This window comes from Eleginops maclovinus, chromosome 20, assembly GCF_036324505.1.
Source record: "Eleginops maclovinus isolate JMC-PN-2008 ecotype Puerto Natales chromosome 20, JC_Emac_rtc_rv5, whole genome shotgun sequence".
NCBI lineage: Eukaryota > Metazoa > Chordata > Actinopteri > Perciformes > Eleginopidae > Eleginops > Eleginops maclovinus.
In genome coordinates, this window is record NC_086368.1 from 16,261,196 (window position 1) to 16,289,137 (window position 27,942).

The 27,942-nt window shown below is 38.0% G+C and overlaps 2 protein-coding genes across 4 annotated transcripts in view; both read left to right on the forward strand.

Moving 5' to 3' along the window:
- Positions 1-24,439, forward strand: part of LOC134883078 (uncharacterized) — a 51,132-nt gene extending 26,693 nt beyond the window's left edge. For 2 of the 3 annotated variants that reach the window (XM_063911207.1, XM_063911209.1), the window contains exons 7-15: positions 21,537-21,596; positions 21,765-21,836; positions 22,221-22,316; positions 22,690-22,708; positions 23,165-23,184; positions 23,300-23,340; positions 23,496-23,562; positions 23,726-23,766; positions 23,864-24,439. In XM_063911207.1, coding sequence (XP_063767277.1) covers positions 21,537-21,596; positions 21,765-21,836; positions 22,221-22,316; positions 22,690-22,708; positions 23,165-23,184; positions 23,300-23,340; positions 23,496-23,562; positions 23,726-23,766; positions 23,864-23,956 — 509 coding nt within the window. In that variant the 3' untranslated portion in view covers positions 23,957-24,439. Of the gene's footprint in view, positions 1-1,368; positions 2,236-2,556; positions 2,584-20,575; positions 20,885-21,257; positions 21,318-21,536; positions 21,597-21,764; positions 21,837-22,220; positions 22,317-22,689; positions 22,709-23,164; positions 23,185-23,299; positions 23,341-23,495; positions 23,563-23,725; positions 23,767-23,863 lie in introns of those variants that run through there. The other variant, XM_063911210.1, reaches the window with a different exon arrangement.
- LOC134882907 (mucin-2-like) lies at positions 11,258-18,207 on the forward strand. Its single transcript, XM_063910920.1, has 12 exons — positions 11,258-11,291; positions 11,992-12,273; positions 12,710-12,991; positions 13,432-13,713; positions 13,860-14,153; positions 14,650-14,724; positions 14,879-14,932; positions 15,016-15,084; positions 15,244-15,342; positions 16,679-16,697; positions 17,166-17,242; positions 17,454-18,207. Exons 1-12 carry the CDS (start codon positions 11,258-11,260, stop codon positions 17,483-17,485), a joined length of 1,599 nt encoding a protein of 532 aa, XP_063766990.1. The 3' UTR covers positions 17,486-18,207.
- Positions 24,440-27,942: the final 3,503 nt, after the last annotated feature.

The window sequence follows — 27,942 nt, forward strand, 5'->3', positions numbered from 1 at the left end:
TCTTTAGTGGTTCATAAATAAAAGACATATTTCAATGTGTGCCTACTTTGTTCATGTACTGTTGAGGTTCATTTCAATAGTTGTGTGCTATAATGTATTTACAAAGTGTGAAGTGGAGTCAACTTTAGAATAGGGAACCTGTGCAGGTCAATTACAGTCAAACTATTAGCTTATTGGTTGTAAACAAGACTTCACTTTAAAATAGGGAACATATTCTTAGTAAGAAATACCTCATTTTGAGTTATTTTGACACAATTGACAAGTGTAGTTTCATGTCTTGTTACATAAGAATAGACCGTATTGAATGACTATTCTGTCGTAGTACTGCCTTATTACTCACAAGGCACTGTGGTTGCAGGGGTTGACAAGTACTTGCGTTCAATGGGTGCCAGCCTGGCATGTGCTCCCTTTCTCTTTGACCACCATTGTAGTGGACACCCCTCTATGTCCATTTTTGGCACTGCTTTGTAGCGATCCAGACAATGCTCTATGGACTCCTCCTCGTCATCTGTATCTGAATCAGAAGAACACAGCAACATGGTCATCCTCCTCCTCTACTTTGGAGATGGTTCCTCTGTTGTCTCAGCAGGTGGTTGTTGTGCACGTGTCTCTCTCATCATCAGGTCACGTACTGAAGCCCACACCTCACTCCTTTCATCTTTTGGAAGGCACTTAAGGTCTTTAAACCTAGGGTCAATGGCAGTAGTGATCTTCAGCCATTTGAGGTTGGTGCTATCCTTCAGTTGAGCTAGGTCTGTGGTAAAGGCCTTCTTGAACATCAGAAGATAAACTGGATCATCGTCTGAGGGCTCCACAACTCTGAACAAGTGGCTTAAGGCTGGCAAGACTACTGAACAGGAGACATACTGCTCTCCCCCCAGCAATTCAGTCACATATCTGCAATGGAAACACAAGGTGTTAAAGATTTCAATGCATCTTTATTAACAATACAGAGAACCAGTAAGAGAGGCAAGAGAGAGAGAGAGAGAGAGAGCACACACACGTGACAGAGAGAGAGGGGGAGACAGAAAACGGTACACATATACTGTACACAGGAGATAGGGAGAAAGAAAGAGAGGGAGGAGAAACAAGAAATAAATAACTTACCTGCAAGGTTCAAGTAGTGAGCTGCTTTTCTTTTCTCCAGCTTTAATATTTGATATTATAATACATATATAATATTTTCATCAGTATGTATAAACACAATGGGTGTAGAGTAACATGAATAACTTACACTGTTTCTTTACATTATTTGATATTTTGCCAATTAGGCGGGACAGAAATTGTATGATACAAGAAAAGAGTTCAATGTACCATTGTGTGTGTGTCATGTCTTTTTACTTTCCTACTAGAATGACAAATGCTAACCACAGCGTCTCAAGAGGAACCATCTGCATCAGACCACAGAGATAATGTGTGCAGCTTTTGAAAAACATTTTGAAGTTATAGAATTGTGTTTCTCAGAGAAATTTCAGATGGGTACAACACAAGTTGGATTTTTGCAGTTAAGTGTTGTTATATACTAATTAATATACTACATACATATTAATCCATGTTAGCCTTCTCCTAATCAATACATTAAACATTTGAGCTTTTATATCTTTAACATGTTAGAAAATGGATGAAGAGTCTCAAAGGGTTCAGGTTACAGGGGGAGAATAAGTTAATCAGTTGTTTGTTTTAGTTTTATTTCAACTGAGGCAGAAGAAGTAAAAACCTCCATGGAAAAAGTGGGGGCCTTGACTTTACTTCAGTACCAACTAGAACAAAAAACACAGCCTGTGCAGCATAACACTGGACATATGAAGTGAAATATGGATTGCAGAGTTTTATGTTCAGGACAAAAATGAAATAACTTCATGTTTGATTCAAGCAGAACATGAACAAGCTAAGTGTTTCTGTAAAGTTGTGAGCAGCGTGTGAACACATGATGAACAGACTCTTTCATTTTCTTCTGAAACTGTGAGCTGACGCTTTGGTAGACCTGATATAAATACATAACATGTTCTAAGTTTTTAATAAATTGTGTTAAATCAAGTAGATTACAGTGTGGGCGTTTCTGTGGCCTCTCTGTTTCATGTGTGATGCTAGCTGTGGTTTTCCTGAGAGCAAGTTCTGTAAATTGACACTGAAGTACATCAAAGCTCACATACTCAGAGACACAAGCTTCTTCTATCTGAGAAGTCTTATTCAGCTTCATCATGGCTGGACGTCTGCTGTTTGTCATCCTCATCTGTAAGTTATACCTTCAGGAGAGTTCTTCATTATTAATATAGACTTTAACAAACTACTGTAGGTTCAAACCTGCAGACATTTTGTCAACAATCATGTGGCATATTTGACCTCCTGTTCTTTTTATGGTTGTTTATTTCATACCTGTGTTTCAATTCAGTTTTTATCTGGAAACGTATTGTTAAACTGTGGTGCAGACCTTTAAATGAGTTCCTCAAAAAAGAAAAGCTATTTTGGTCTTTATCTTCATATTTTCAAGAAGGCATTAATACATTATTATCATTATGTTGATTTAACCTTTTTAAACATTGTATTTTCTGGCAGATTCCTTTCACAAAATTCAAACACAAGGTCAGTCTCTGATAAATCATCTTTCATGTCCACTCTTGCTGTTTTCACTGTGTGGGAAGTTTATTAAAGTCTGTTAATAATTTGAATGTGTTTAAAAATGGTTTGGTTTACAGTTTATCTTCACTTTACATTAAATCACAATTTCTCATTAAGTTGATAACTGTATTAATATTATTATTCAGTATTTCATATAATATATGTCTACCTCTAAATATTGATCCCTTGGACAATGAGACACTATTTACCAATAACCATTTCCCCATAATACAAATAAAACAATTAGTATCTATCATGAACATTTATCATTTAAGTGTCATTCAGTTATCTTGATTTTGCCTTGGCCCACTTCTACTCCCAGGCTTCTTCACATCTTCAATACACAGACTGGCGACCTTCTGTTCTCTAGCATTCGAAACACACAGAAAAGTGCCACTGTGACCATTGTCAGGCAAATTATCATACGGATGCTACCGATTATAGCATGTCAATACTTAACCCCCGTCTGGTCACCATTTCAATACTCTGTAATGTAGAACCTTACTGGATGTTCCCCTTCCCATCTTCTGTTTTCTTCTCTTTGAGAGTCTTGTCATTTGTTTTAGACGATATCCATTAACCATTAAACATAACAAGTAACATCTTTATCAGCACAAACAACGGTGGCTCTTAACATAGTGCCTCCGGCCTTGAGAGAAGAGTTATACGTTATGATTACTCTGCTATCTTAAATTTAGAAATCATAAATGATATGAATAAATTCAATTTCAGCTTTTTATATCTGACAAATATTTATATTTCCAGCTCTTCTTCCACCAACACTGACAGTGAATCCACCGGTGATCACAGAGACAGACTCTGTCACTCTGCACTGTCAGATTCCACCGTCTGTTTCTGTGACTCAGTGTTATTTCCACACTTTAAGCAGACACATTGTCAGAGTTTTCTCTTGTCTGAAGACACTGACAGGAACTGAGCTGCTGCAGATGTCACAGCAGAGGTCACCTGCTGAGGTTCAAGTGAAATGTTATTATGGTGACATGACTATATCTCCTGAAAGTGATGTATCCTCCATCATCATTCAAAGTGAGTCAACACTGTTAATATTTAATACAATTTCAGTAGCATATCTGTCTAAAGTAGAAACACACCACTTTTTTATGTTTTCAATAGCAATGCTCTGCCATTATATACAAAATTATCAAAAAACAAATTATGTATTCAACTATTTAACAGAATATATCCTTATGTTTCCAGATCTTCTTCCACCGAAACTGACATTGACTCCGCCGGTGATCACAGAGACAGACTCAGTCACTCTGCACTGTCAGACTCCACCATCTGTTTCTGTGACTCAGTGTTATTTCTACACTGTGAAAGACGGATCTGTCAGAGTCTCTGTCTCTTGTCTGAAGACACTGACAGGAACTGAGCTGCTGCAGATGTCACAGCAGAGGTCACCTGCTGAGGTTCAAGTGAAATGTTACTACACTGTAACGTTTGAAGGGTCAAATACTCCATCTACACACAGTGACACGTCCTCCATCACCACAAAGAGTGAGTGACTTTTACTCCCATCCACATCTATACATTTGCTTCTTTTAGAGAAAAGTGATGTCATTGCAGGCTTTAATTTTCTGTAAGGAAATTAAAATCCAATCAAAGGAAGAAATACTGATTCGACAACCCCCTATTTACACTTAAGTGCCACCAGTGCGCAATCATACAAGTGATACGTTTCTGAAAAAAATACATTTCTAATCAATTTTACTGAATACTTATACACATATGCCTACTGCATATGGATTGGGCTGAACAATAGACATCCACATACAATATAAGCCATTCCCACAGCTTACATCAATATTTGTTTTTTTGTGAAAGCTGAAATGCTTCATTTAAAATCTATCTTCTCTTTTTATAGATATTGTGGAAAACGAGTCAAGCACGACCCAGTCGATTGCACCATCAGAGGGTACCACAGGTAGGACATTTTATTTATTATTTAGACACACAATCAAACTTTTCTCTTGTGTTGCTTTTCATCAATCTACAAATTTCTATTTGAAAAATCATGATCGGGGTTTCCCAAAATGATCTACCGACCTCGTGAACAGTTTCATGTAGGAAGACTTCTATTTCTACCGAGAATACCTGTTACTTGAAGATTTTGAATGTTTAATGTTTGGGGAAACTGTCCCTTTAGGTCAGCAGTCCAGAACATATCAAGCGAAAATTATATGTTTTTTATTTTGGGGGGAACTGACCACCCCTTGAGCACTGTGAAAAGTACAATATAAATGTCACTTCTTGTCCTAGCTCTTCTTGTTCTCCTTTGAAATCAGGTGAGCAGGAACACGTCATTTCTTACAGCTGCATCTTGCTATTGAGAAAAAACTGTATTCTGACATTGTGTTTGAAACATGTAATTTTTTTATAATTTCCCATCCTTTAGCAAAATATGTCTATTGGAGATTATATATATTCAAAAACATAGAATGTCGTATTTGAGAGATTCATTTCAGTCAAGAAACTGCTGGATCAGAGAAAATACTAACTTTAATTTTACATAATAACATTATAGGGCATCAAAAGGAGTCTGTCGTGATCGAAATTCAAACTTTCCTGAAAAACAAAATCATCCAAATCTTGTTATTGGATTGTTTGTCGCAAACTTTCACCAGAGGTCCATAGGGCCTCCTTCAGTGGATGTGAGCTGCTTCAACTCAGCTGCAGTTACAGTCCTTCACATTATATCACAGGGTTTGCCTCAACAAGAGGTGAAAACAGGCCATAAATCTCTTGTATTGTTAATGATATTGGTATTTGTTTCCCATTTTAGCAACAATATAGCACCATTTGTAACCCAATATTTCCTCTAGCACCACCTTTCTGATAAGCTTTTAAAGTGTTTGCCCAAGAACTGGTAATTCCCAGAGAGCAGAAGTAAGTTTAAACCATCAAGTACATATTGTGGGGTTAATGTGCTGAATGTTAACACTGTTGACAGGGAAGTGTAAATCTCCTCTGTCAATAAAGGTTCATCCTAATTTGAATCTTGATTCAGGGAAGATGGCATTGATGGTTGGAGCAGCTGTGACTGTGGGAGTCGCCTTGCTTGGATTGGCACTCATCATTGCTAATAGCAGGAGTGGTAAGAACTTAAAATAATGACCATGGGTTCAATTTAAAACCCAGCTTTAGTTGTAGGAAATAATTCATTTAGCCTCAGAAGTATTTGAACTACATAGTTATTAAGTTACACTATATTTTTTTAAAGTATCTTTTGAAACCAGCCTTACACTGTAAAACACCTTGGGTTACATTGAAGAAAAGCAGGAAATAAAAGAAAGTTAAGATGAATTTCGAACACAATTTCAAATGTTAAATAAAACAAATATATGTTTTTTTAATTTATTTTCTAGAAAACTGCATTTCCAAAAGGTAAGAATCATATTCAGGTTTGATCAGTTACACTTCAACAAGTACCAGTATTTATGTTTGTTTCCATCATGGCTCTGGTTTATCATCATACCTGCTGATATTCAGTCTGTCAGCTGCGCAGGACTCTGAGCGTCTCCACTGTACAGATACATTTGGCATTACGGTTACATTGGAATTCTTAAGAAGAAGCAGAAGAAGATGGAGGACGAGGTGGAGGTGGTGAAGCAAGCTGCACAGATACACAATGTTTAGGGAGAGAAATACAGTATTTCAATGTGCAAATGCATACTGTGCTTCTGAATTCCTTTCTATTCTTTTTAAAGACACCTGTTGTTTTATTTTGTTCTCCAATTTAGACCGAAAGCAAACATCACTGGTTTGCAGGGTGATTATGACGACACCTACAGCGTTGTCACCTATAAATTCAACAGTGGTGAGCTGCTTTCTCTTCCTGTTTAAAGCATGAGGTTTTTACACACGTTTATTAACCACTTGGTGCTGCAAGTTCTGCTAAATGCTAAAGTTTTAATTGCAGTGTATCAGAAAATAAACACCTTTTATACGTTGAAAAAATGCATAATGATCACTGACATCTAAACTTTACTGAAGGCAGTTAAGGCTTGTCTTTTTCTTTCTTGTCATAGTGACAACAGCAGAGAAGCTGCATCAGTCCTGAGAGAGACTGCTCACAGCCATCAAAATTCATTTGAAATCATAGAGTTTTCTTTCTTTGCATTTATTAGTGAATTTTTGTTACGTTCATTTGATCATTATGTCCAGGTACAGTGCATGTCATGTATCAGGTGTTGCTATGTTTCAAATAAAAAAATATTAAACACAATTAATAGACTAGACGGGATGTACCCAAAAAGTGAATGTAAGGAGCATTTATGGGTACAAGTTGGGAACCGGCCTACTTTACATATTTCAAGGGTGCTGAATCCAAAAAAATCAGTACCCGAGCGAAATTTTGAGTTTTTTACCTTCTAATTTGCATATCAAAATGGCCGCCAAACTCCCTATCTTGCTCAGTCGTTGGACCATTTTCCCCAAGTTTTTTTGTAAGTAGGCAATCAAAGATGATGAATTAAGTGTCTAGATCTATAGTCTGGGGTCAGAGCAAGGATATAGTGGAGGCTCAGTGCCTTTTTTATGTATATATATATGCAAAATACCAACTTTTAAGGTGAAATTAAGCATTATTTGTGTCATTTTTTAAGGCCGACATAAATATTCAGTCAATATCACTCTTAAATGTTCCCAGTGTATATATGATATGTGATGTATTCCATATTACATAATAACTAAGAAAAACACCATTGCAAGTTGTCTGAGAATTCATTTTTTTATGCAAACAAAGCATAATGCTCTTAATTCAAACATCGAAAAACCCAAGTGAATAGGGAAAAAAAAAACATGAAACTTCCCTTGAACAGTTCTACAGATCACATCTTGTTTCTGTATATTTTCTTTCATGTTTCTAGCTGAATTGCTTTGCTTTCATCTGTCTTCTGTAAGTTCCATAGGTCACTTGTTTTGGTAAATTGTTTTTATACCTTTCTAGTTTGCTTGTGTGCCATTTGTCTTTGGAATTTCATTTTGATTAGTATTTCTTTCTGCAGTCCTTTTCCAAGTTCTTTGGTTACCCATTGCCTTGGTATGCTTGAGGACTACAACTCCACATTTAAACAAGGACATTGGTCATCACTCTGACATGTACACATTGCAGTGCATAACAGCCCCGATTTTCGGCATTTGCACTGGCGTGTTGTGCATTGTTTTTTACAGGCACACCTGATCATTTCCAGGCAACTTTCAGGTATTGGGTTCTGTGACATAAGAATGGGCTGTAGTCCTGAATCACCATCTTTCCATCCCATGTCCAAGGGTGAAGGAAGCTCAGGTGTGGCATAGTGAGCATTTCTCCAAACCATTGCCTGGTAGTGTACTCTCAGCAGATGGAAGTGGAGCGCATCGCTTGTAGGCGGCATTGCTTCTGGTTTACCTGTCCTGGAGAAAAGTATATGCCTTGCTGCATCAACAGAGTCTGTTTTATGCACATCATATATTCTGCAGACAAAAGCCTCTGAAGATCTTTGAGTCTCCTCCGTGAGATCACCAATTCCGAGGTTGCTGAGCAATTGATGGTGCATTTTCCAGACTTTCCATGATGTACTTTTGGTGTGACTTGCAATGTATGATGTGGTATCACAACCAGTTAGTGCATGAAATGCTACAAGGCTTGGTGCTGAATCCTTTGGCAGTTTGTTAAAAACAGCATCAATTGGTATATATTGTGGCTTCCTTGTGGTACCAGACAACAGCCAGAGTTTTTTACATGCTACGTGTGGGAAATGGGAAACGAGAATCACAAGTACATCAGTGTCTCTAGATGACACGACTACTGTGTCTGACTGGCAGTGCACTGCATGTAATACCAATCGGGTATCTGCCTCTTCGTGTGTGGCTCTCAGATGAGTCAGGTTGGTTGTTGCTTTTGATGACCTAACCTCCGTCTCTTCGTCTCTGAACCCACCAGCAACTACTATCTCTTTATCATCCGGTGCCTGAGCACATAGTTCTTCAGAGAGTAGATTGGCAAGATCAGCTTTGTTGTCAGGGAGGGACAGGAAATTGGTCCAGTTTTTTGGAAGAGGCACATCACGACCCTCAACAAGTCGTCTGATTGGTTGAGCTGCTTTTGTGCGTCGTGTCCTGGTAGCACCCTTGATGGTCTCTTCTCTGTATCTGTCAAACACAACGTCTATCCTTTTATAGTAACATCCTGCTTTCAACACTGCTCTGACAAATGTGTCGGCCAGATCCCCAAATGTTACTGCTTTGTCTGGCTTTCCAAGGGCAACCACAAGTGCCTGTCCATCTATGATGAGACAAGATGACATGTCGGGAAGTTCAATAGCCTCAGGACAGACTATGTCTTCAGTTAACTTATTTACTAATACAGACTTGTTTCCAGTGCGAAGTGTCCCATTCATTTCAGCAAGGGATATGGGAACTGGCAGAAGCTCGTGTTTTAGGACAGCTGGTAAGTCAACTGGACGACCTGCCTCATAGGCCGTAACAAGGCGTTTGAGAATGTTTCGGTCAGCCTTTATGACAGTTCTGTTGTCTTTGATTTTAGGATTTTTGGCCACTTCATACAGAGATGCAAATGTTTTAGCTTTGCTCTTATGTAGGGTTGCATGGATTGGGACCTCTGGTTTATCTTTGTCCTCAGGAACAATCATCCTTTTCTCAATGAATGAATTCACTTTTTCTTGTCCTAGGTCTTTGGCAGAAAGTAATGAGCTTTGGATAGCCTCTGTGGCAACGTCTTTCGTGGCGAGATTTTGCAATGAGCCTGAGGAGACTGAATCAAACACCTTGAACCCTTTGAAGACTAAAACCAATGCCATTTCGTTCACATGTTACATGAATGTTTCATAACTGGTATGGCCCTTTGAGGATATACCACCTCTGTTGACACATGTATTTTTGATAATTCCTCCCCCCAAATCTAGCCCTGTCACAGCAGTCACTCCCCAGCATCCATTGCCCTATGATAGCTTGTTAGCTAGCTAGCTAGCTAGAAAGTAGGGGGATTTATGCTGCCACAGGGCTATGTTTGGGTTGAAATTATAAGAAATAAACTTGTATCAACAGAGGTGGTCATCTTTAGGGCACAACTGGAAGAAAAAAAAACTAGCTAGCTGTTTTTTTCCCCTCCAAAACTGTTAGCTAACTGTTAGCTAGTTTTCTCCCAGTTGCTAGCCATCTCAATATCATTGAAATACACAATTTTGACCCACTATGGTTGAAAAAGTATCATTTTGGATAAATAGGGTTAACAAGCTCAATCAATAACTAAGGAATATTGACATTTTTTTTCTAAAAAAATCAAAAAGCAGGAAACTTACCAAAGCGTGTGAAACTGTTACGATCCTCTTTGCTGTTAATTCACCTCAGGCAAAGGGTCCTCAGCGATGGGACTGACCATGCTATGTACTGATCTAAATATTCAACTTGGTACGTTTCATGGTGGTCTCTTTTTGAATATTTTTCCCTATTCACCTGGGTTTTTCCCGTCTTAGAATTTAGAGAACAAATGCTTAATTTGCAAAAAAAAAAACAAAAAAAAAACATGAAATCTCAGACAACTTGCAATGGATTTTTTTCTTTGTTATCATATAATATGGTGTACATCATATGTCATATCAACAGGGAAAATTTCAGAGTAACTTTTATTTAATATTTATGTCGGCCTTAAAAAATGACACAAATAATGCTTAATTTCACCTTAAAAGTTGGTATTTTGCATATATATATACATAAAAAAGGCACTGAGCCTCCACTATATCCTTGTTTGACCCTTGACTATCGATCTAGAAACTTAATTTCCTCATCTTGATTGCCTACTTACAAAAAAAACTAGGAGGAAATGGTCCAATAACTGTGCAAGATGGGCAATTTGGCGGCCATTTTAATATGCAAATTAGAAGGTCAAAACCTCAAAATTTCACCCGGGTACCGGTTTTTTTGGACTCAGCACCCTTGAAATATGTAAGGTAGGCCGGTTCCCGACTTGTACCCATAAATGCTCCTTACTTCTTATAAAAGGCCTTTTTTCTGAAATCCGTCTAGACTATAAAGAGTCTCCTTTATTTTATAAGATAAAGTTCAGGTTTGTTTTAATTTATTTAGCCCTTAAACACAAACATGATTGAACCAAAGTTTATTAAGATGACTTAAAAATAAGAATTACACCAATGAGAGATTCTACAATGGTCTGACAAACATGATTACTTTGACACTCCGTCAGTGAAGAGTTGCATATACTTTATAAAGTGACACACACACACACACACACACACACACACACACACACACACACACACACACACACACACACACACACACACACACACACACACACACACACACACATACACACACACACACACACACACACACACACAGTTTATCAACCAAACAACACGTACTCGTCTTTTTTAAGCATTGAGTCTCTGTGTGGTCAATCTGAAAAATAAAACCGTAAAGGTAATTTAAACAGGATGTGAAGTGTGTGTCTGTGGCCTGTATGATAATGTAATTCCCTTCTACAGCTACCTGTGGCTTTCGAGAACATTTTGTTAAATGACAGTGAGTTTGTCACACAGTCAGACCATAGACTGTATATATATACAGTCTATGAGTCAGACACACAAACTTCATCATGGCTGGACGCCTGCTGTTTGTCATCCTCGTGTGTAAGTTAAACCTCTTATTGATTTATTCATTATTAATGTAGGCTATTACAAACTAAAGCACACAAGCAAATTTTGTTTTTTACAAATGCTAACCCACAGGTCAATTTTTAAATCTGTTCAGAGTGTTTTATGAACATGTAGTTCAGTGAATTTCATACTCATGGAGTGTCCATGTGTTCAGAGACCTGGTGAAGGCTTAGTGAGCAAACAGGTCGTACAGTTAGAAAGCTTCTGAAATGGATTAATATTTATTATCATTTTTATAAAGTGTAATATGTAATGTGTTGTTGTTGCCTACGTTTCCATGTGCTGATTGTGACTCCATTGGGGAGGCAAAACACGTTCAACTGTTACTTTTTTTTCTTCTTCGTTGAACTCATTAATTTGTTAACTTTACGTCTCTTGAACTTGCTAACTTTATAATTATTTTTTTCGACAGATTTCTTTCAATTGTATCAAGCACAAGGTCAGTCTCTGATTGATTGTCTTTATTGTCCAGGTTTTTTTATTCTTGGACATTTCACTTATCTTACAATCTATTTGATTATAAAGTATATAGTTTTCTCCATTAAATCATTTTTCACCATTAACAATACTTTCAAATCAATTCAATTATTCAGTGTTTAAAAGCATTGGGATTCATTGTCTTAATGCAGTTTTTCAGTGAAATAATTGAACAAATTTCCCACACGATTTCCAGCTCTTCGCCCACCAACACTAACTGTGAATCCACCGGTGATCACAGAGACAGACTCAGTCACTCTGCACTGTCAGACTCCACCGTCTGTTTCTGTGTCTGACTGTTATTTTCGCACTGTGAGAGGAAGACCTGGAAAAAACTTCCCTTGTCTTCAGACACTGACAGGAACTGAGCTGCTGGAGATGGCACAGAGGAGTTCACCTGCTGAAGTTAACATGACATGTTTTTACCTTCAGGGTAATCCATCTCCAGATAGTGATGTCTCCTCCGTCATCATTCGAAGTGAGTTATCACTGTAGCTCTGGATATATACAATCGCGGAAAAAAACAAGAGACTACTTCAGCATTATCATTTTGTCTCGTTTATTCTTTATAGGTATGTCTTTGAGTTAAATGATTATTATTTTATTGTATTCTATGAACTACTGACACCATTTCTCTATGTTGGAATTCAACAGACACTGGAATGGCTGCCATAATTGTAGAGATAATGATTTAAGAGAAATTTGGAGTGGTCTCTTGATTTTTCCGTAGCTGTATTTTCATGTGTTTATAAATTATGAGCACAAACATCAAAGTGTCTCTGAACATGAGGGGTGGGTCTCCAAAAGACCAAGAGATAGAAGATTGAGAAAAGGCCAATTATTCCATTGTTATCATTACAACTATTTAAGATGAATGTCATTTCATGTTATTTAATCGTTGTATAATTTTCCAGATTTTCTCCCACCAACACTGACAGTACATCCACCGATGATCAGGGAGACAGACTCAGTCACTCTGCACTGTCAGACTCCACCGTTTGTTTCTGTGTCTGACTGTTATTTTCGCACTGTGAGAGGAAGACCTGGAAAAAGCTTCCCTTGTCTTCAGACACTGACAGGAACTGAGCTGCTGGAGATGGCACAGAGGACTTCACCTGCTGAAGTTAGCATGACATGTTTTTACCTTCAGGGGAATCCATCTCCAGATAGTGATGTCTCCTCCGTCATCATTCAAAGTGAGTTATCACTGTAGCTCTGGATATATACAATCGCGAAAAAAAAAAAAAAGAGACCACTTCAGCATTATCATTTTGTCTCGTTTATTCTTTATAGGAATGTCTTTGAGTTAAATGATTATTATTTTATTGTATTCTATGAACTACTGACACCATTTCTCTGTGTTGGTATTCAACAGACACTGGAATGGCTGCCATAATTGTAGAGATAATGATTTAAGAGAAATTTGGAGTGGTCTCTTGATTTTTCCGTAGCTGTATTTTCATGTGTTTATAAATTATGAGCACAAACATCAAAGTGTCTCTGAACATGAGGGGTGGGTCTCCAAAAGACCAAGAGATAGAAGATTGAGAAAAGGCCAATCTAGTCCGTTGTTATCATTACAACTATTTAAGATGAATGTCATTTCATGTTATTTAATCGTTGTATAATTTTCCAGATTTTCTCCCACCAACACTGACAGTACATCCACCGATGATCAGGGAGACAGACTCAGTCACTCTGCACTGTCAGACTCCACCGTCTGTTTCTGTGTCTGACTGTTATTTTCGCACTGTGAGAGGAAGACCTGGAAAAAGCTTCCCTTGTCTTCAGACACTGACAGGAACTGAGCTGCTGGAGATGGCAGAGAGGAGTTCACCTGCTGAAGTTAACATGACATGTTTTTACCTTCAGGGGAATCCATCTCCAGATAGTGATGTCTCCTCCGTCATCATTCAAAGTGAGTTATCACTGTAGCTCTGGATATATATTCTCATGTCTTCATAAATTAAAAAACAAGGAAAGGCCAATTATTCCATTGTAATTATTACAACTATTGAAGATGAATGTAATGTTGAGGCATTTCATCTCTGTATACCTTTCCAGCTCTTCTTCCACCAACACTGACAGTGAATCCACCGGTGATCACAGAGACAGACTCAGTCACTCTGCACTGTCAGACTCCACCGTCTGTTTCTGTGTTTCAGTGTTATTTCTACATTTCAAGTGGAGGAAGTAGAGTTTTCTCTTGTCTGAAGACACTGACAAGAACTGAGCTGCTGGAGATATCACAGCAGAGTTCATCTGCTGATGTTGAGTTGACATGTTTTTACTCTGTGAAGCTTGGAGGGATACGTTATGTATCTCCACACAGTGAAACGTCCTCCATCACCATACACAGTGAGTGACTGCTATTCCCATACTAACATTATTTGATATTGTTCAAGAAAAGAGTTGTGTTGTAATAACAGACATGTTTTTGTAACAACACACAATGAAGAGAGAAGTTTGATATAATGTACACATAAATATAAAAAAAGAGTAACACATGACAGAGACTATGCTTACATTGATTATAACCTCAGATAGGACAGGCAAACATTTAAAATAGAAATCATATCACATAACAAAAGCACTTTCAGCAGGTCTGTCTGTTAGCAGTGTTTCCCCTCTTGTGACTCCTCTTATATCCGGTAAAACCATTTTAGATAATAAGCTTAAAATAAATAAATAAAAATCCTGTGTATTCTGAATACTTTTGAATGTACTTCTGTTGAGTCGTCAATAAGTACTGTTAGTAACCTTTCTACTGTGAAGATGTTAGCCCATATTGTTCAAGTAAAATAAAGCCATTATCAACTTATAATACAGCTATAATTAACTGTTGTTTCACCAGGTCGGACTGTTAACACCCCAAGTATCACTGGTAGTTCCTCCTTTTCCCCCCTCACACAAGTGAAACCAACATCAGGTGACATAATTATTCCATGTTTCATACTAACTCTAAAATAAATAAAGACATTAATCAGCAAATTGAAACTGATACGCTGCTTTATATTTGTACCCCTGAACAAAGACAGTATATTCTGTGGTTTTAATGTTTGTATGTGTTTGTGCCTCTGAAGACACAATAACTAGTGTGACTCATGTGAGTCCAGGTCCTGATCATGATGAAACAGGTAGACTAAAGATTCCTATTGTTGCATAAAAATGCTAACATGAATTGCAGTGGATGTTATAGACATGTTTTGTCTGTTAATAGGTTCAAGTGTTCGTACGCCTGGTATTGAAGATAGCTCTATCACTGCAACCCCTCAGAAAACAGCATCAGGTGAGTACATGTATTTGTTCACCACTTAAACTCCACGATTAAATGTTTAAAACCTTATTTACTCAGAAATGCATACTTCTATTCACAGCACTTGCCTTCTTGGTATTGTTATTGCTATGAAAAGCACAACTGACACATATATTGCTTCTCGTTTCAAAGCAGAAATATGGAAGTTTGTAGCAGTTGTTACTGGATGTGGAACACTTGTGGGTGTCATCTTGCTGGTTTCTGCAATTCTCTTTAACAAGAGAAGTACTGGTGAGACCTTTGTTGATGTGTTTGTCTTATAAAGATAGAAATGTTTTTTTGTATACATGTCTTCAAAGCAAAAGTTCCCTTTAACAGATTGTCTCTGATTACAAAACATATGAAAGCTCAAAATTGCATTTTCAAAAGCACTGCAAGAAAAATGTAAGAATAAGTCAGTATGAGACAACTACTAAAAAGCTATAAGCTAAAAAATAAACCTATTTAAGTTACAGACAGAAGTTTCATGATTGGACATTCATAGCAAATACTTCTACAAGAGGTGTCAGGTTGAAGTGCTGATTGCCCCACAGCTGGTGAAGGAGTCATGGTGGTGAAGCATGAAGGAAACAGAAGATTCCAACAACACAGCTCCAGTTCTGAACACATTCTGGTTAAAATTGTCTACACAGTTAACCATTTGAGCTCGGTCCTTAAAAGCTGTTCGTAATTTTTAGAACATTTTTAATGCAGTTTCAAGTTGACCAGAGATACTAAAATCACTATAGAGTGTTAGTATGTGTTATGTCCCAGCTCGTTGGGAAAAAGGGAAAGCAACATCAAACCTAAATGGTAAAAATAAAGTTGTTTATTGAAACTCACATTGAAATGACAAACAAGCAGCCTTTAAAAAACAAAGGGCCAAAAGAGTGGATTTTTTTCTCCTCAGGTTGCACAGAACAACAATGAAAGACATGCATCTCAAAGTAGCACTGAAACACACTTGGTGGAAACCACACCCGGACTGAGAAAAAAAATAATCTCATTTGCTGAAATCGGACACTCTTTTTCATATGTGGCATGTGGTGTGAGAACATTTTACATTTATCTTTTCAAGACCATGTCTCCAACCTATATCACCTATGTAACAGGTCACAGGGCAGGAGCACCACATGTGCATGGTCTTTACAACTATTTGATTTCCACGTCAAGACATAGTATCTTACACAGCCCGGTTCAAGCCTGCACAGCCATTGAACTACTTAAAGTCTGTCCTTCATATCTTCTTATCTACTGTGGGATTCACTTTTCTTGGATTGGCACTCATCATTGCTAATAGCAGGAGTGGTAAGAACTTAAAATAATGACCATGGGTTCAATTTAAAACCCAGCTTTAGTTGTAGGAAATCATTCTTTCAGCCTCAGAAGTATTTGAACTACATAGTTATTAAGTTACACTATATTTTTTTAAGTATCTTTTGAAACCAGCCTTACACTGTAAAACATCTTGGGTTACCATTGAAGAAAAGCAGGAAATAACAGAAAGTTAAGATGAATTTCGAACACAATTTCAAATGTTAAATAAAACAAATATATGTATTTTTTATTTCTTTTTTTCATTTTCTAGAAAACTGCATTTCCAAAAGGTAAGAATTCATATTCAGGTTTACACTTCAACGAGTACCAGTATTTATGTTTGTTTCCATCATGGCTCTGGTTTATCATCATACCTGCTGATATTCAGTCTGTCAGCTGCGCAGGACTCTGAGCGTCTCCACTGTACAGATACATTTGGCATTACGGTTACATTGGAATTCTTAAGAAGTTTCAGCAGCAGTGATAATTCTGCTTGGAAATCTAACACTCTAGCACATAAAGTATATCATTGCAAACATAATTCAGAAATCACACTAGATCTCTGTTAAGTCAACAAAATGAATACAAAGCAGAAGCAGATGGAGGATGAGGTGGAGGTGGTGGAGCAAGCTGCAGCAGATACACAATGTTTAGGGAGAGAAATACAGTATTTCAATGTGCAAATGCATACTGTGCTTCTGAATTCCTTTCTATTCTTTTAAAAGACACCTGTTGTTTTATTTTGTTCTCCAATTTAGACTGAAAGCAAACATCACTGGTTTGCAGGGTGATTATGACGACACCTACAGCGTTGTCACCTACAAATTCAACAGTGGTGAGCTGCTTTCTCTTCCTGTTTAAAGCATGAGGTTTTTACACACGTTTATTAACCACTTGGTGCTGCAAGTTCTGCTAAATGCTAAAGTTGTAATTGCAGTGTATCAGAAAATAAACACCTTTTATACGTTGAAAAAATGCATAATGATCACTGACATCTAAACTTTACTGAAGGCAGTTAAGGCTTGTCTTTTTCTTTCTTTTCATAGTGACAATAGCAGAGAAGCTGCATCAGTCCTGAGAGAGACTGCTCACAGCCATCAAAGTTCATTTGAAATCCTAGAGTTTTCTTTCTTTGCATTTATTTGTGTATTTTTATTACGTTAAATTTCATCATAATGTCCAAAATGTATTCAGCCCTTAAACACAACTATGATTTTACCAAAGTTTTCCAAGACAACTTAAAACTATGAATTACACCAATGAGAGATTCTACAATGCTCTGACAAACATGATTACTTTGATACACTGTCAGTGAAGACTTTCATATACTTTATAAAGTGACACACACACACACACACACACACACACACACACACACACACACACACACACACACACACACACACACACACACACACACACACACACACACACACACACACACACACACACACACACACACACACACACACACACACACACACACACACACACACACACACACACACACACACACACACACACACACACACACACACACACACACACACACATACACACACACACACACACACACACACACACAGTTTATCAACCAAACAACACGTACTCGTCTTTTTTAAGCATTGAGTCTCTGTGTGGTCAATCCGAAAAATAAAACCGTAAAGATAATTTAAACAGGATGTGAAGTGTGTGTCTGTGGCCTGTATGATAATGCCATTCCCTTCTACAGCTACCTGTGGGTTTTGAGAACATTTTGTTAAATTACAGTGAGTTTGTCACACAGTCAAACACACAAACTTCATCATGGCTGGACGCCTGCTGTTTGTCATCCTCGTGTGTAAGTTAAACCTCTTATTGATTCATTCATTATTAATGTAGGCTATTAAACACTTATGCAGGCTAGAAATGAGGTTGTTTGCTTTTGATAACTCACAAGTCTATTGTTTAAAACTGTTCAGAGTGTGTATTATTAACATATTGCTCTGTGAATTTCATACTCATGGAGTGTCCATGTGTTCAGAGACCTGGTGAAGGCTTAGTGAGCAAACAGGTCGTACAGTTAGAAAGCTTCTGAAATGGATTAATATTTATTATCATTTTTATAAAGTGTAATATGTAATGTGTTGTTGTTGCCTACGTTTCCATGTGCTGATTGTGACTCCATTGGGGAGGCAAAACACGTTCAACTGTTACTTTTTTTTTTTCTTCGTTGAACTCATTAATTTGTTAACTTTACGTCTCTTGAACTTGCTAACTTTATAATTATTTTTTTTGACAGATTTCTTTCAATTGTATGAAGCACAAGGTCAGTCTCTGATCGATTGTCTTTATTGTCGAGGTTTTTTTTATTGTTGGATATTTACCTTATCTTACAAACTATTTGATTATAAAGTATATCGTTTTCTCCATTAAATCCTTTTTCACCATTAATAATACTTTCATATCCCTTTTATTATTTATATCTGACACATATCCTTATATTTCCAGCTCTTCTCCCACCATCACTGACAATGAATCCACCGGTGATCACAGAGACAGACTCTGTCACTCTGCACTGTCAGACTCCACCATCTGTTTCTGTGACTCAGTGTTATTTCTACACTTTAAGTGGACACACTGTCAGAGTTTTCTCTTGTCTGAAGACACTGACAGGAACTGAGCTGCTGGAGATGTCCCAACACAGATCACCTGCTGAGGTTCAAGTGAAATGTTATTACGCTGTAACATTTGAAGGGTCAAATTCTCCATCTCCACACAGTGACACGTCCTCCATCACCATACAAGGTGAGTGAAAGGAATTTGACTCGTATTTTGCCAACATGAATGGTTAACCACTTAAGGGCCTCTAATAAAAGAGTTCTAGTCAGGAGGTGCAGTTTGGTTCTATTTATTTTCTCCAACTCATGATTTCTGCAGTGTGGCAAACAAAACAAAGGAATACATCTTTGTTGTCAAATAATGCACAAAATAAACAAGCGGCAAATAAAGTAAATAAACACAGAGTGCAGTATTCATTCAAACAATCAAGATTAAAGTCAAACTTACAATCGCAGGGACGCATGAAGGAGCAGGACTGGAGAGGCTTCCCTGCCAGTCTGTCTGCTCTTAAGTAGGAGTATTCAGTCTTCACCTGAGTGTGTCCTGATCACACCTGCTGTCACTTTCCAAAACAGGAGCATTTGGTAACTGTTTATTAGCCCTCTAGGGGGCATTGTTTGGGACAGCACAGGGAATTCACAACAGCGGGTGATTGCTTTACTCCCATCCACAGCTATAGATATATTTATTTTTAGAGAAGATGACATATAAATGTTCTGAGAGTGATGTATCCTCCATCATCATTCAAAGTGAGTCAACACTGTTCAATTTCACTATGAGCACGACACTTGTTTAGGTTTTCAATAGGTATTCGCTGCCATTATATATCAATTAAAACAGTAATGGTTTTAAACAAATAACATTTTCATTTTTTCTCCACATATCCTTATATTTCCAGCTCTTCCTCCACCATCACTGACAATGAATCCACCGGTGATCACAGAGACAGACTCAGTCACTCTGCACTGTCAGACTCCGCCATCTGTTTCTGTGCCTCAGTGTTATTTCTACACTTTAAGTGAACACATTGTCAGAGTTTTCTCTTGTCTGAAGACACTGACAGGAACTGAGCTGCTGATGATGTCCCAACAGAGATCACCTGCTGAGGTTCAAGTGAAATGTTTTTACTCTGTAAAATATGGAGGGTCAAATTCTCTTCATAGTGACACGTCCTCCATCACCATACACAGTGAGTGACTGATTTACTCATTATTTCAAATATTATCATATTATGTTAGTGGAAAATGCAGTATCACATTTCAAAGGAAATGAAAAAAGATTCAACATTTGAACAACTTTTATTTCCATTAAAATGCCACCTTTGGGGTGAAATGTTATATTTAGGATATTTACAGTGTGCCAATAATGAGGGATGATTTTCATTACAGTGTAGTGATCAGTTAAGATGAGATAAGATGGAACTTTATTTATCCCAGTGGGAAATTCAGGAATTTAAAGCATGTAAAAAATAATAAGAAGAATAATACAACATTTAAAAGTGTGGAGTGTGACAGTTTTACATAAGAATATTATGTTTAATAACTTTTCATTAATACTTTTTCTTTAGGTCAAAAACCACAGATGAGTCTTCAACATTTTCCTGGTGAACTCGTTCTCTTTATCTGCTCTCTGCCTGGATCTGCTAATCATGATGCAAGATGTAACCTGTACTTTGGAGAAAAAAAACATCCAGTCCAAACAACCAGCTGGAAGAGAAGGGATTCAAAGAATCGGCTGTTCTGCCAGTTTACTTTCAGAGCCGATGACTTTCTAAGACATTTACATTTTGTGAAAAGACATGATGCCAGCTGTGATTATAGTTTGGGAAGTGAATCCGACTCTTTGTCTCCTCGTAGCGATGGATACAGCTTGACTGGTCAGTCGTAGTATTTCCTAATTTTTTTATTTTTGGAAAGCCGTTTGAAGTGTTTCAATGTCAAATTATTTTCATCGGAATAAGAATCAAATGAATTGGCCAAGTTAAATAAATGTTTACGCTAAAGAAGAAGACACATTTAAAATAAACAAGGCAGCTGCTGCCACACACACACACACACACACACACACACACACACACACACACACACACATACATTTCTATGTGGACCAAAGTGGTGGATCAGCTGACATTTTTCACTCGTTTATCCTTTTGGAACAGCTCTGTGTTTAAGTCAAATAAGATAAATAATATTTGTTTTTTTTCATACACAAGAAATTTGAAAGGCCCAAATTTGTTTCTTTTACTGCAGATATTGTGGGAAGAGAATCAAAGATGCGCTCCACAATATCAGCTCCTATTATCCCCACAGGTAAGTTTAACTCTCCCTAAATAACAATCCAGAACATGTTTACATAAGGCTTTAATAAATGTGTTTGTGTTTTAATGCATTTATTCAGATGCCATATTTGACTGTTTGAAACTAAACATGTTTCTTCTTATGCTCCCTCCTTATGCCCAAGTGATTGCATAAAGATATGTTTTCTGCACATGAAGCTGACAGATCCAAATCCATCTTCTTTTGTTTTAGATATTGAGGAAAAGGAGAAACGCTTGACACAGACTATGACGACATCTACTATGACCACAGGCAGGACATGCAATATCTTTTAATAGAAAGACTGTTATCAGTCCATCCACTCCTATAACTACGACCAAACAAACATCAGGAAAAACAATTACCGATTTATTAAATGTGACTTTCATTTATTACAAATCATTTTTTAATGATTTTATATTTCTTTTATTCTTTAACTAGGTCTTACTGTTGGATCAACAAACACTGGTAGTTTCATTTCTACTTCGATAACACCAGTGAATCCAACACAAGGTAACACAAATACTCAGCTGACTAATTATTCATACTGGCATACTTTTTTAGTCCATAAAAAATGCCAACATGAATTTTCTCTAAATGTTTCAATGTTTCTGACTTATTTATTTATTACCATTACTATGTTTCTTCTGGGTTTGAGCACTGAGTATTGTTCTGCAGTGTCACAGTAAAGCAACCTGTTTTGCTTCCTTATTATCTGTAATTCAATAATGTATCATCCTTCAACTGTACTCACGTGTTTAACTTATATCAGTTACAAAGCAATACACTGTCCCTCATGTTTTATATTTAGTTTGCCCTTTACTGATCACAGGTACACATACTTCTTGCTTTTGTGTTATAAGAGTTATTGACACTTGTTTCTGACCTTCACAACAGAAACAACATGGACATGGAAGTTGATAATAGTTGTGGCTTCTCTGGGAGGTGTTATCTTACTGGGACTGGCATTTCTATTCACCAAAAGAACATTTGGTGAGAACTTGATTTTTGTGCCCACTTAAGCATGTGTCCTCCTGCTCATTGTGTAAGTTCTCAAAGAATCCAGGCAGAGGATAAGGGTGAGTTAGCAAACGCACATATTAAACATGAAAGATCCTAAATCTCAGTTTAAAAAAGCATGTTAAATGCTTAGAAAGAAGGAAGTTTGTTTGAAGGGAGTTTATAATGTCTGCTCTTCACACCTGCTTGAACATGATTGGACGTCACTAGTAACACAGCTGTGAATGAGCCAATAAATGTGAAGCTTATCAGAAACAGCTGATGTCTAATAAGCCAATACCAACACTATACCACAGCTTCAGTGCTTTGCCCCAACAAACACCATGCTTCTTTCTCTCTTTTTCAGAAAGATGTGCTGCGCAGAGGTGAGAATATATATGTTTTACCTTTTCAGCAAGAGTTGAGTTAGCAATGAGGAAGTTTCTATCAGTTTGACATTTCCTTTATAGGCCTACAGAAGTTTGTCTTATCCTCTTCAAGTAGCTTCTTAGTGCAGCCGCTGCAACAATTGTTCTGCTGTGTAAAGAGAGGGATTCGATATAATCTGCAATGCGAGATGCCACCCACAGTGATTCTTCACACTGTACTTTTAAGAAGTGACCATTTAGGTCTGACAGGTTTTTTAAAAATAAATGTATTCCTTTTGATATTATCTTTATTGTCAACCAGTGAATGCTGTTTCTAGGTAATGAGCACAACATGATGCAAGCTAGCATTTCGCTACAACACTTAACCTAGTGCATCTGGTCCTTGTACATAAGTGTATGTAACAATTCTAATGTGATTTTCAAAACTAAACTAAACTCTTCCCATCTGTATAGGACACAAGCCAATGTCACTGGTAACGTATACATGAAGCAGTCAGGAAACATCACTGTATTATTCAAACATACAGTATACTGACATCATATTATGGTCTTCTTTTGTGTTGAGGTGTGTTTTACTTTCTGTTACAGATGACCTAATGTGCATGAGAAAGATGGACCATGGAGGATTGGTAATTTAAAAAACTGTTTTCTATGTCAGATATAACGTCCCCTTCATCTTAAATAATGGAGCACTTGAAAAGCAAGGTTCCTCAAGGTTTATTAACCAGTAAGATTATTTATAAATTCCCCTCACTTTCTCTCCCCTCTTTCCTGTTATCTTCAGTTACCTGCAGGTAATGAGGAAGCCTACAGTACGGTCACCTCAGTACCTGCTGCAGTTTGTCTTACTGGTGAGCTGCAACTGTATAATTGAATAAGAACTACTCCCTAATTTACAGCACCTTTCCCAAGAAATGGCTTCTGATACAAGCAGATATTTAATCACTGAAGACTTCTTACAAATAGATCAGGTGGACTAAACCACTGAAACCATCCTCTCTGTTGTTCTCGCAGGTCCTGAGAAACTGAGCCGGCAAGAGTCTCAAAATGAGGATGTGAGTGAGACGTGAGACAGTGTGAAATACATTTGCTACATGTTTATATATAGTAATGATTTAATGAGCCTTAACAGTTGGTTTCTCTCTCCTTTAGTCTGACATATACCATGTGTACTCCACCATCTCCGAGGAGCCACCCCCATCAGCCCTGAAGGACTTGGTGTACAGCACCCGCCAGGCTTATTAAATAGAAAGCAAACTTCCTAAAGGACTGTTTTTTGAACCATGTGCCTTTTTTTTTTCTTTTCACTTTTCTTTCAATCTTTTATAGTATCTTATGATCTAGAGGGAAATCAATGTAACTAAAATGTCATATCTGTAAAACAATTAAAATTGAAACACTCAACCACAGAATCCCTCTTGCTAAAGGTAATAAATAAACAGGTCTTCGATTTCTTCTCGTCTGTCAGAAAGTGTGAAAGGGGGCATTATTTGCATTAGTCCATCATTTTCTTTGACATTTGGAAGCTTGCATCAATCTGGGGATGCTAAATACACAATCAGGATTATATTTAATAAAGTACATCATAGTATGTATATCCCATAGTGTGTATGTTTGAGCCGTTTAAAAAAAAAAAAAACGTTTCAGGAAGACCTGCACTCAGTTTACTGTATTTTATCTTTAGTTTTAATGAAGTTGTTTGAATTCAATTAAAAGTAAGACAATGCATATGATGAACAGGGTATTTCCTGAAACAGTTGGCTAACATGAGCTGGGTCTCATAGAGTGCATGCGAGTTCCTGTGGCCTGTCTGTCAGTGTGATTCACTTCTGTTTCTAGCTGTGGTTTTCCTGAGAACATGTTCTTCATAGTGACAGTATGTCAGAGTCCATGAAGTCAAACAACAGGTGCAGTCTTGAAAGGATTATTTAACATATTCATCATGGCTAAACATATGTTGTTTGTGATCCTCATTTGTAAGTGAAACCTCTTCTTTCTTTTATTGTTAATGAATGGTTGGTAGACAGTGGTTAAACACACATACAAGCACCTTTCTTTGTATGTGAAAGAGCCAGATAGATATCGTGAGCCCGTTATGTATGGGCATCAGCATGTGATATGAAGCTTTTACATCGAGTTGAGAGAAAAACAGCAATTAACATTTAGACTTTACTATGTCACGTCTTCCTTGTTAAAATGTTTTTTCTTTAACAGATTCCTTTTCTGAGAAAAATGCACACGGTCAGTTTTTCTTGATTTGACAAATTCTACAAACCATTTGGCTTATAGATATATTTTTTCTAAATTGTAGTTATCCATTAGGAATTTGATTGTCTCGTGACAAACAAATGTGTTCTTCTTCATTTCCTGCTATTCCTGCACCAACACTGACAGCATATCCACTGATATTCACAGAGAAAGACTCAGTCACTCTGCACTGTCGGACTCCACCATCTGTTTCTGTGTCTTACTGCTATTCCCATACTAACATTATCAAATATCGATATTGTACAAGAAAAGAGTTGTGTTGTAATAACAGACATGTTTTTGTAACAATACACATTGAAGAGAGAAGTTTGATATAATGTACACATAAATATAAAAACCTCGTTAATACCTCAGATTGTACAGGCATACATTTAAAATAGAAATCATATCACATAACAAAAGCACTTACCATATTTGTTACTTGGAAATAAAAAATATATGTTTTATTCAGCAGGTCTGTCTGTTAGCAGTGTTTCCCCTCCTGTGACTCCTCTTACAACCAATAAAACAATTTTAGATAATAAGCTTAAAATAAGTGAATAATAATCCTGTGTATTCTGAATACTTTTGAATGTACTTCTGTTGAGTCGTCAATAAGTACCGTTAGTAAGACAAGTGAGCCTGGTAGATTAATCCTTACTCTGTTAACATCAGTAAAACCACCATCAGGTTATTATTCTGTCTTTCTCATTGTTTTCACTCCTTGAAAAGTGTTGGTATACACATTGTAGCGTCCCCGACTGAATGATGGTAACTGTTTAATGTATACCCTTGATTGCATACGAATTGTTTCCAACGTAAGAGCTATAAAAGAAGAAATATAATACAACAATCGGTTACCGTCGGCTAATAGACGATAGCAGTTTCGCAAATTCAAAGCATGAACACAAAACTCTGCAAAAACCACGAAACAACAAAGCATGACATCACTCAACATATCAAATAGACTTGGAAAAAACCTTGTGCCTTTATCAGCCAGGTGCTAAAAACCCAATTTAACGACTTATTAAATGTTCATTGTAGCACTGTCCATCGTCATTGCACATGTCACGGTAGAAGTTCTTTCAAAATAAAAGTCCAGATCTTATACTACCAAAATAAAGGTGCAAAAAGAAACTCCAAAGGTTATTTACACACATATTATACGATATTCTAAATATTCTCAACACTGAATATATTTATAAAGAGTAATTATCCTGAATCTCAGTTTAAGCACATAGTGATGGTTGCTCATTGATTACTCAAATACTCTGTGAAGGATGTTCAGTTGCTGTATGTGTAATTAACCTTTCCACTGTGAAGATGTTAGCCCATATTGTTCAAGTAAAATAAAGCCATTATCCACTTATAATACAGCTATAATTAACTGTTGTTTCACCAGGTCGGACTGTTAACACCCCAAGTATCACTGGTAGTTCCTCCTTTTCCCCCTCACACAAGTGAAACCAACATCAGGTTGAAGAATTACACTCCTCGATGTCAGATTGCTTATTTAATGACAAAGATGAAGAAGCCCTGCAGCAATTCACAAAATAACAATATGAGCTACAATCAGTAATTCCTTCATGCACATGTCTAACACAAATATCAGCAAGAACTTAATAATGATGATATAAGATGACATAAATGATAATGATAACCAAATAAGATAAAGGACTTACATGAATTATGTTAGCATGCTTAAAATCCAAACTCTGTAACAGGAACGTCTGTATTGCTTACTGTTTAACTTCTGTAACCGGAACGTCTATGATACTTACAACAATATGGCCGACTCCTAACTGAGTATTAATAATATACTACCCCCTAGTGGCCAGTGGTAAACTCTGCATCCCCCCCAGTCCGTAAAGCTATGAACGGGAATAGGTTAACGGACTCAGTCTTGCATCCAATGGCCCGTCTCGGGTTCGTAGCGTTTGGGTGGCTTCCTCGGGCGGCATGGCCGGTCAATGCGGGGCAGCGATGGCGGTGATTGCGACACTGGAAGCGACGCATCCGGGGTGACTCCTGCAGGGACGGGTACATCTTGGGCCCCAAAACCAGAGGTTGCCTCACCAGGGGGCGCAGGCGGGGAGGTTGTCACAGCCGTGTCACTGTTCCCATCTGCTGCTCGTGGAATGAACCCCTGGGGTGTCACAGGCCCCGGGTGTGCGGGCAGGGTCTGGCGTTCCAGGGTCGCGGGTGGCAGCAACAGCACAGCTGGCTGCTGTCGGGCGTAGGGGGTGGCTGGAGTGTAGCTGCGAAGAAATCGCCGGTTTCGCAAAGTAAGGCGCCCCGACCCGTCAACCTTAATCCGATACTGATCGTGACTTAGCGACTCCACCACGACTCCCGACCGGTCCCACTTGAGAGGGTTTGGGCCCTGCTGATTCTGGAGGAAAACTTTCTCGCCAAGTGCCAATGGGCGGAGTGGTCTTGAGTGAGCCCTCAAAGACTCAGTGGTGTGGGACATACGGGTCCGAAGGGCATCCTCCTTCGCCGCCCATGCCTGGCGCCAGAGTGGCCGGATATGTGGGTTCGAGAACTTTTCTAGTCTGTTGACAAAAGAAAATGAATCTCGAAGGGGGCGACCAAAAATGATCTGTGCCGGTGAGAGGTTGCAGTCGGGGTCAGGCGTGTTGCGCAACTGTAACATTGCGCGCAAAAAGCGATCATGATCAATACTGCCAGTTGGGCCAGTGTTAGACATCAGAAGGCGCTTAGCAGTCTTCACTGCAACCTCCGCTCTCCCATTCGACTGTGGGAACCCGACCGAGGAGACGCGATGTCTGACGAGCCATAAGCGGAGGAAGTCCTCTGTATGACTAGCTTTGAACTCTGGACCACCGTCGCTTGAAAGTTCCTCCGGCACGCCAAAGGTGGCAAAGAACGTGCGGAGGTGGCGGACCAAGCCAGCTGAGCCTCCTAGATCAGTGCCTGCTGTGGAGCTTAGGACCTCCACCCAGCCCGAGAGTCGATCTCCG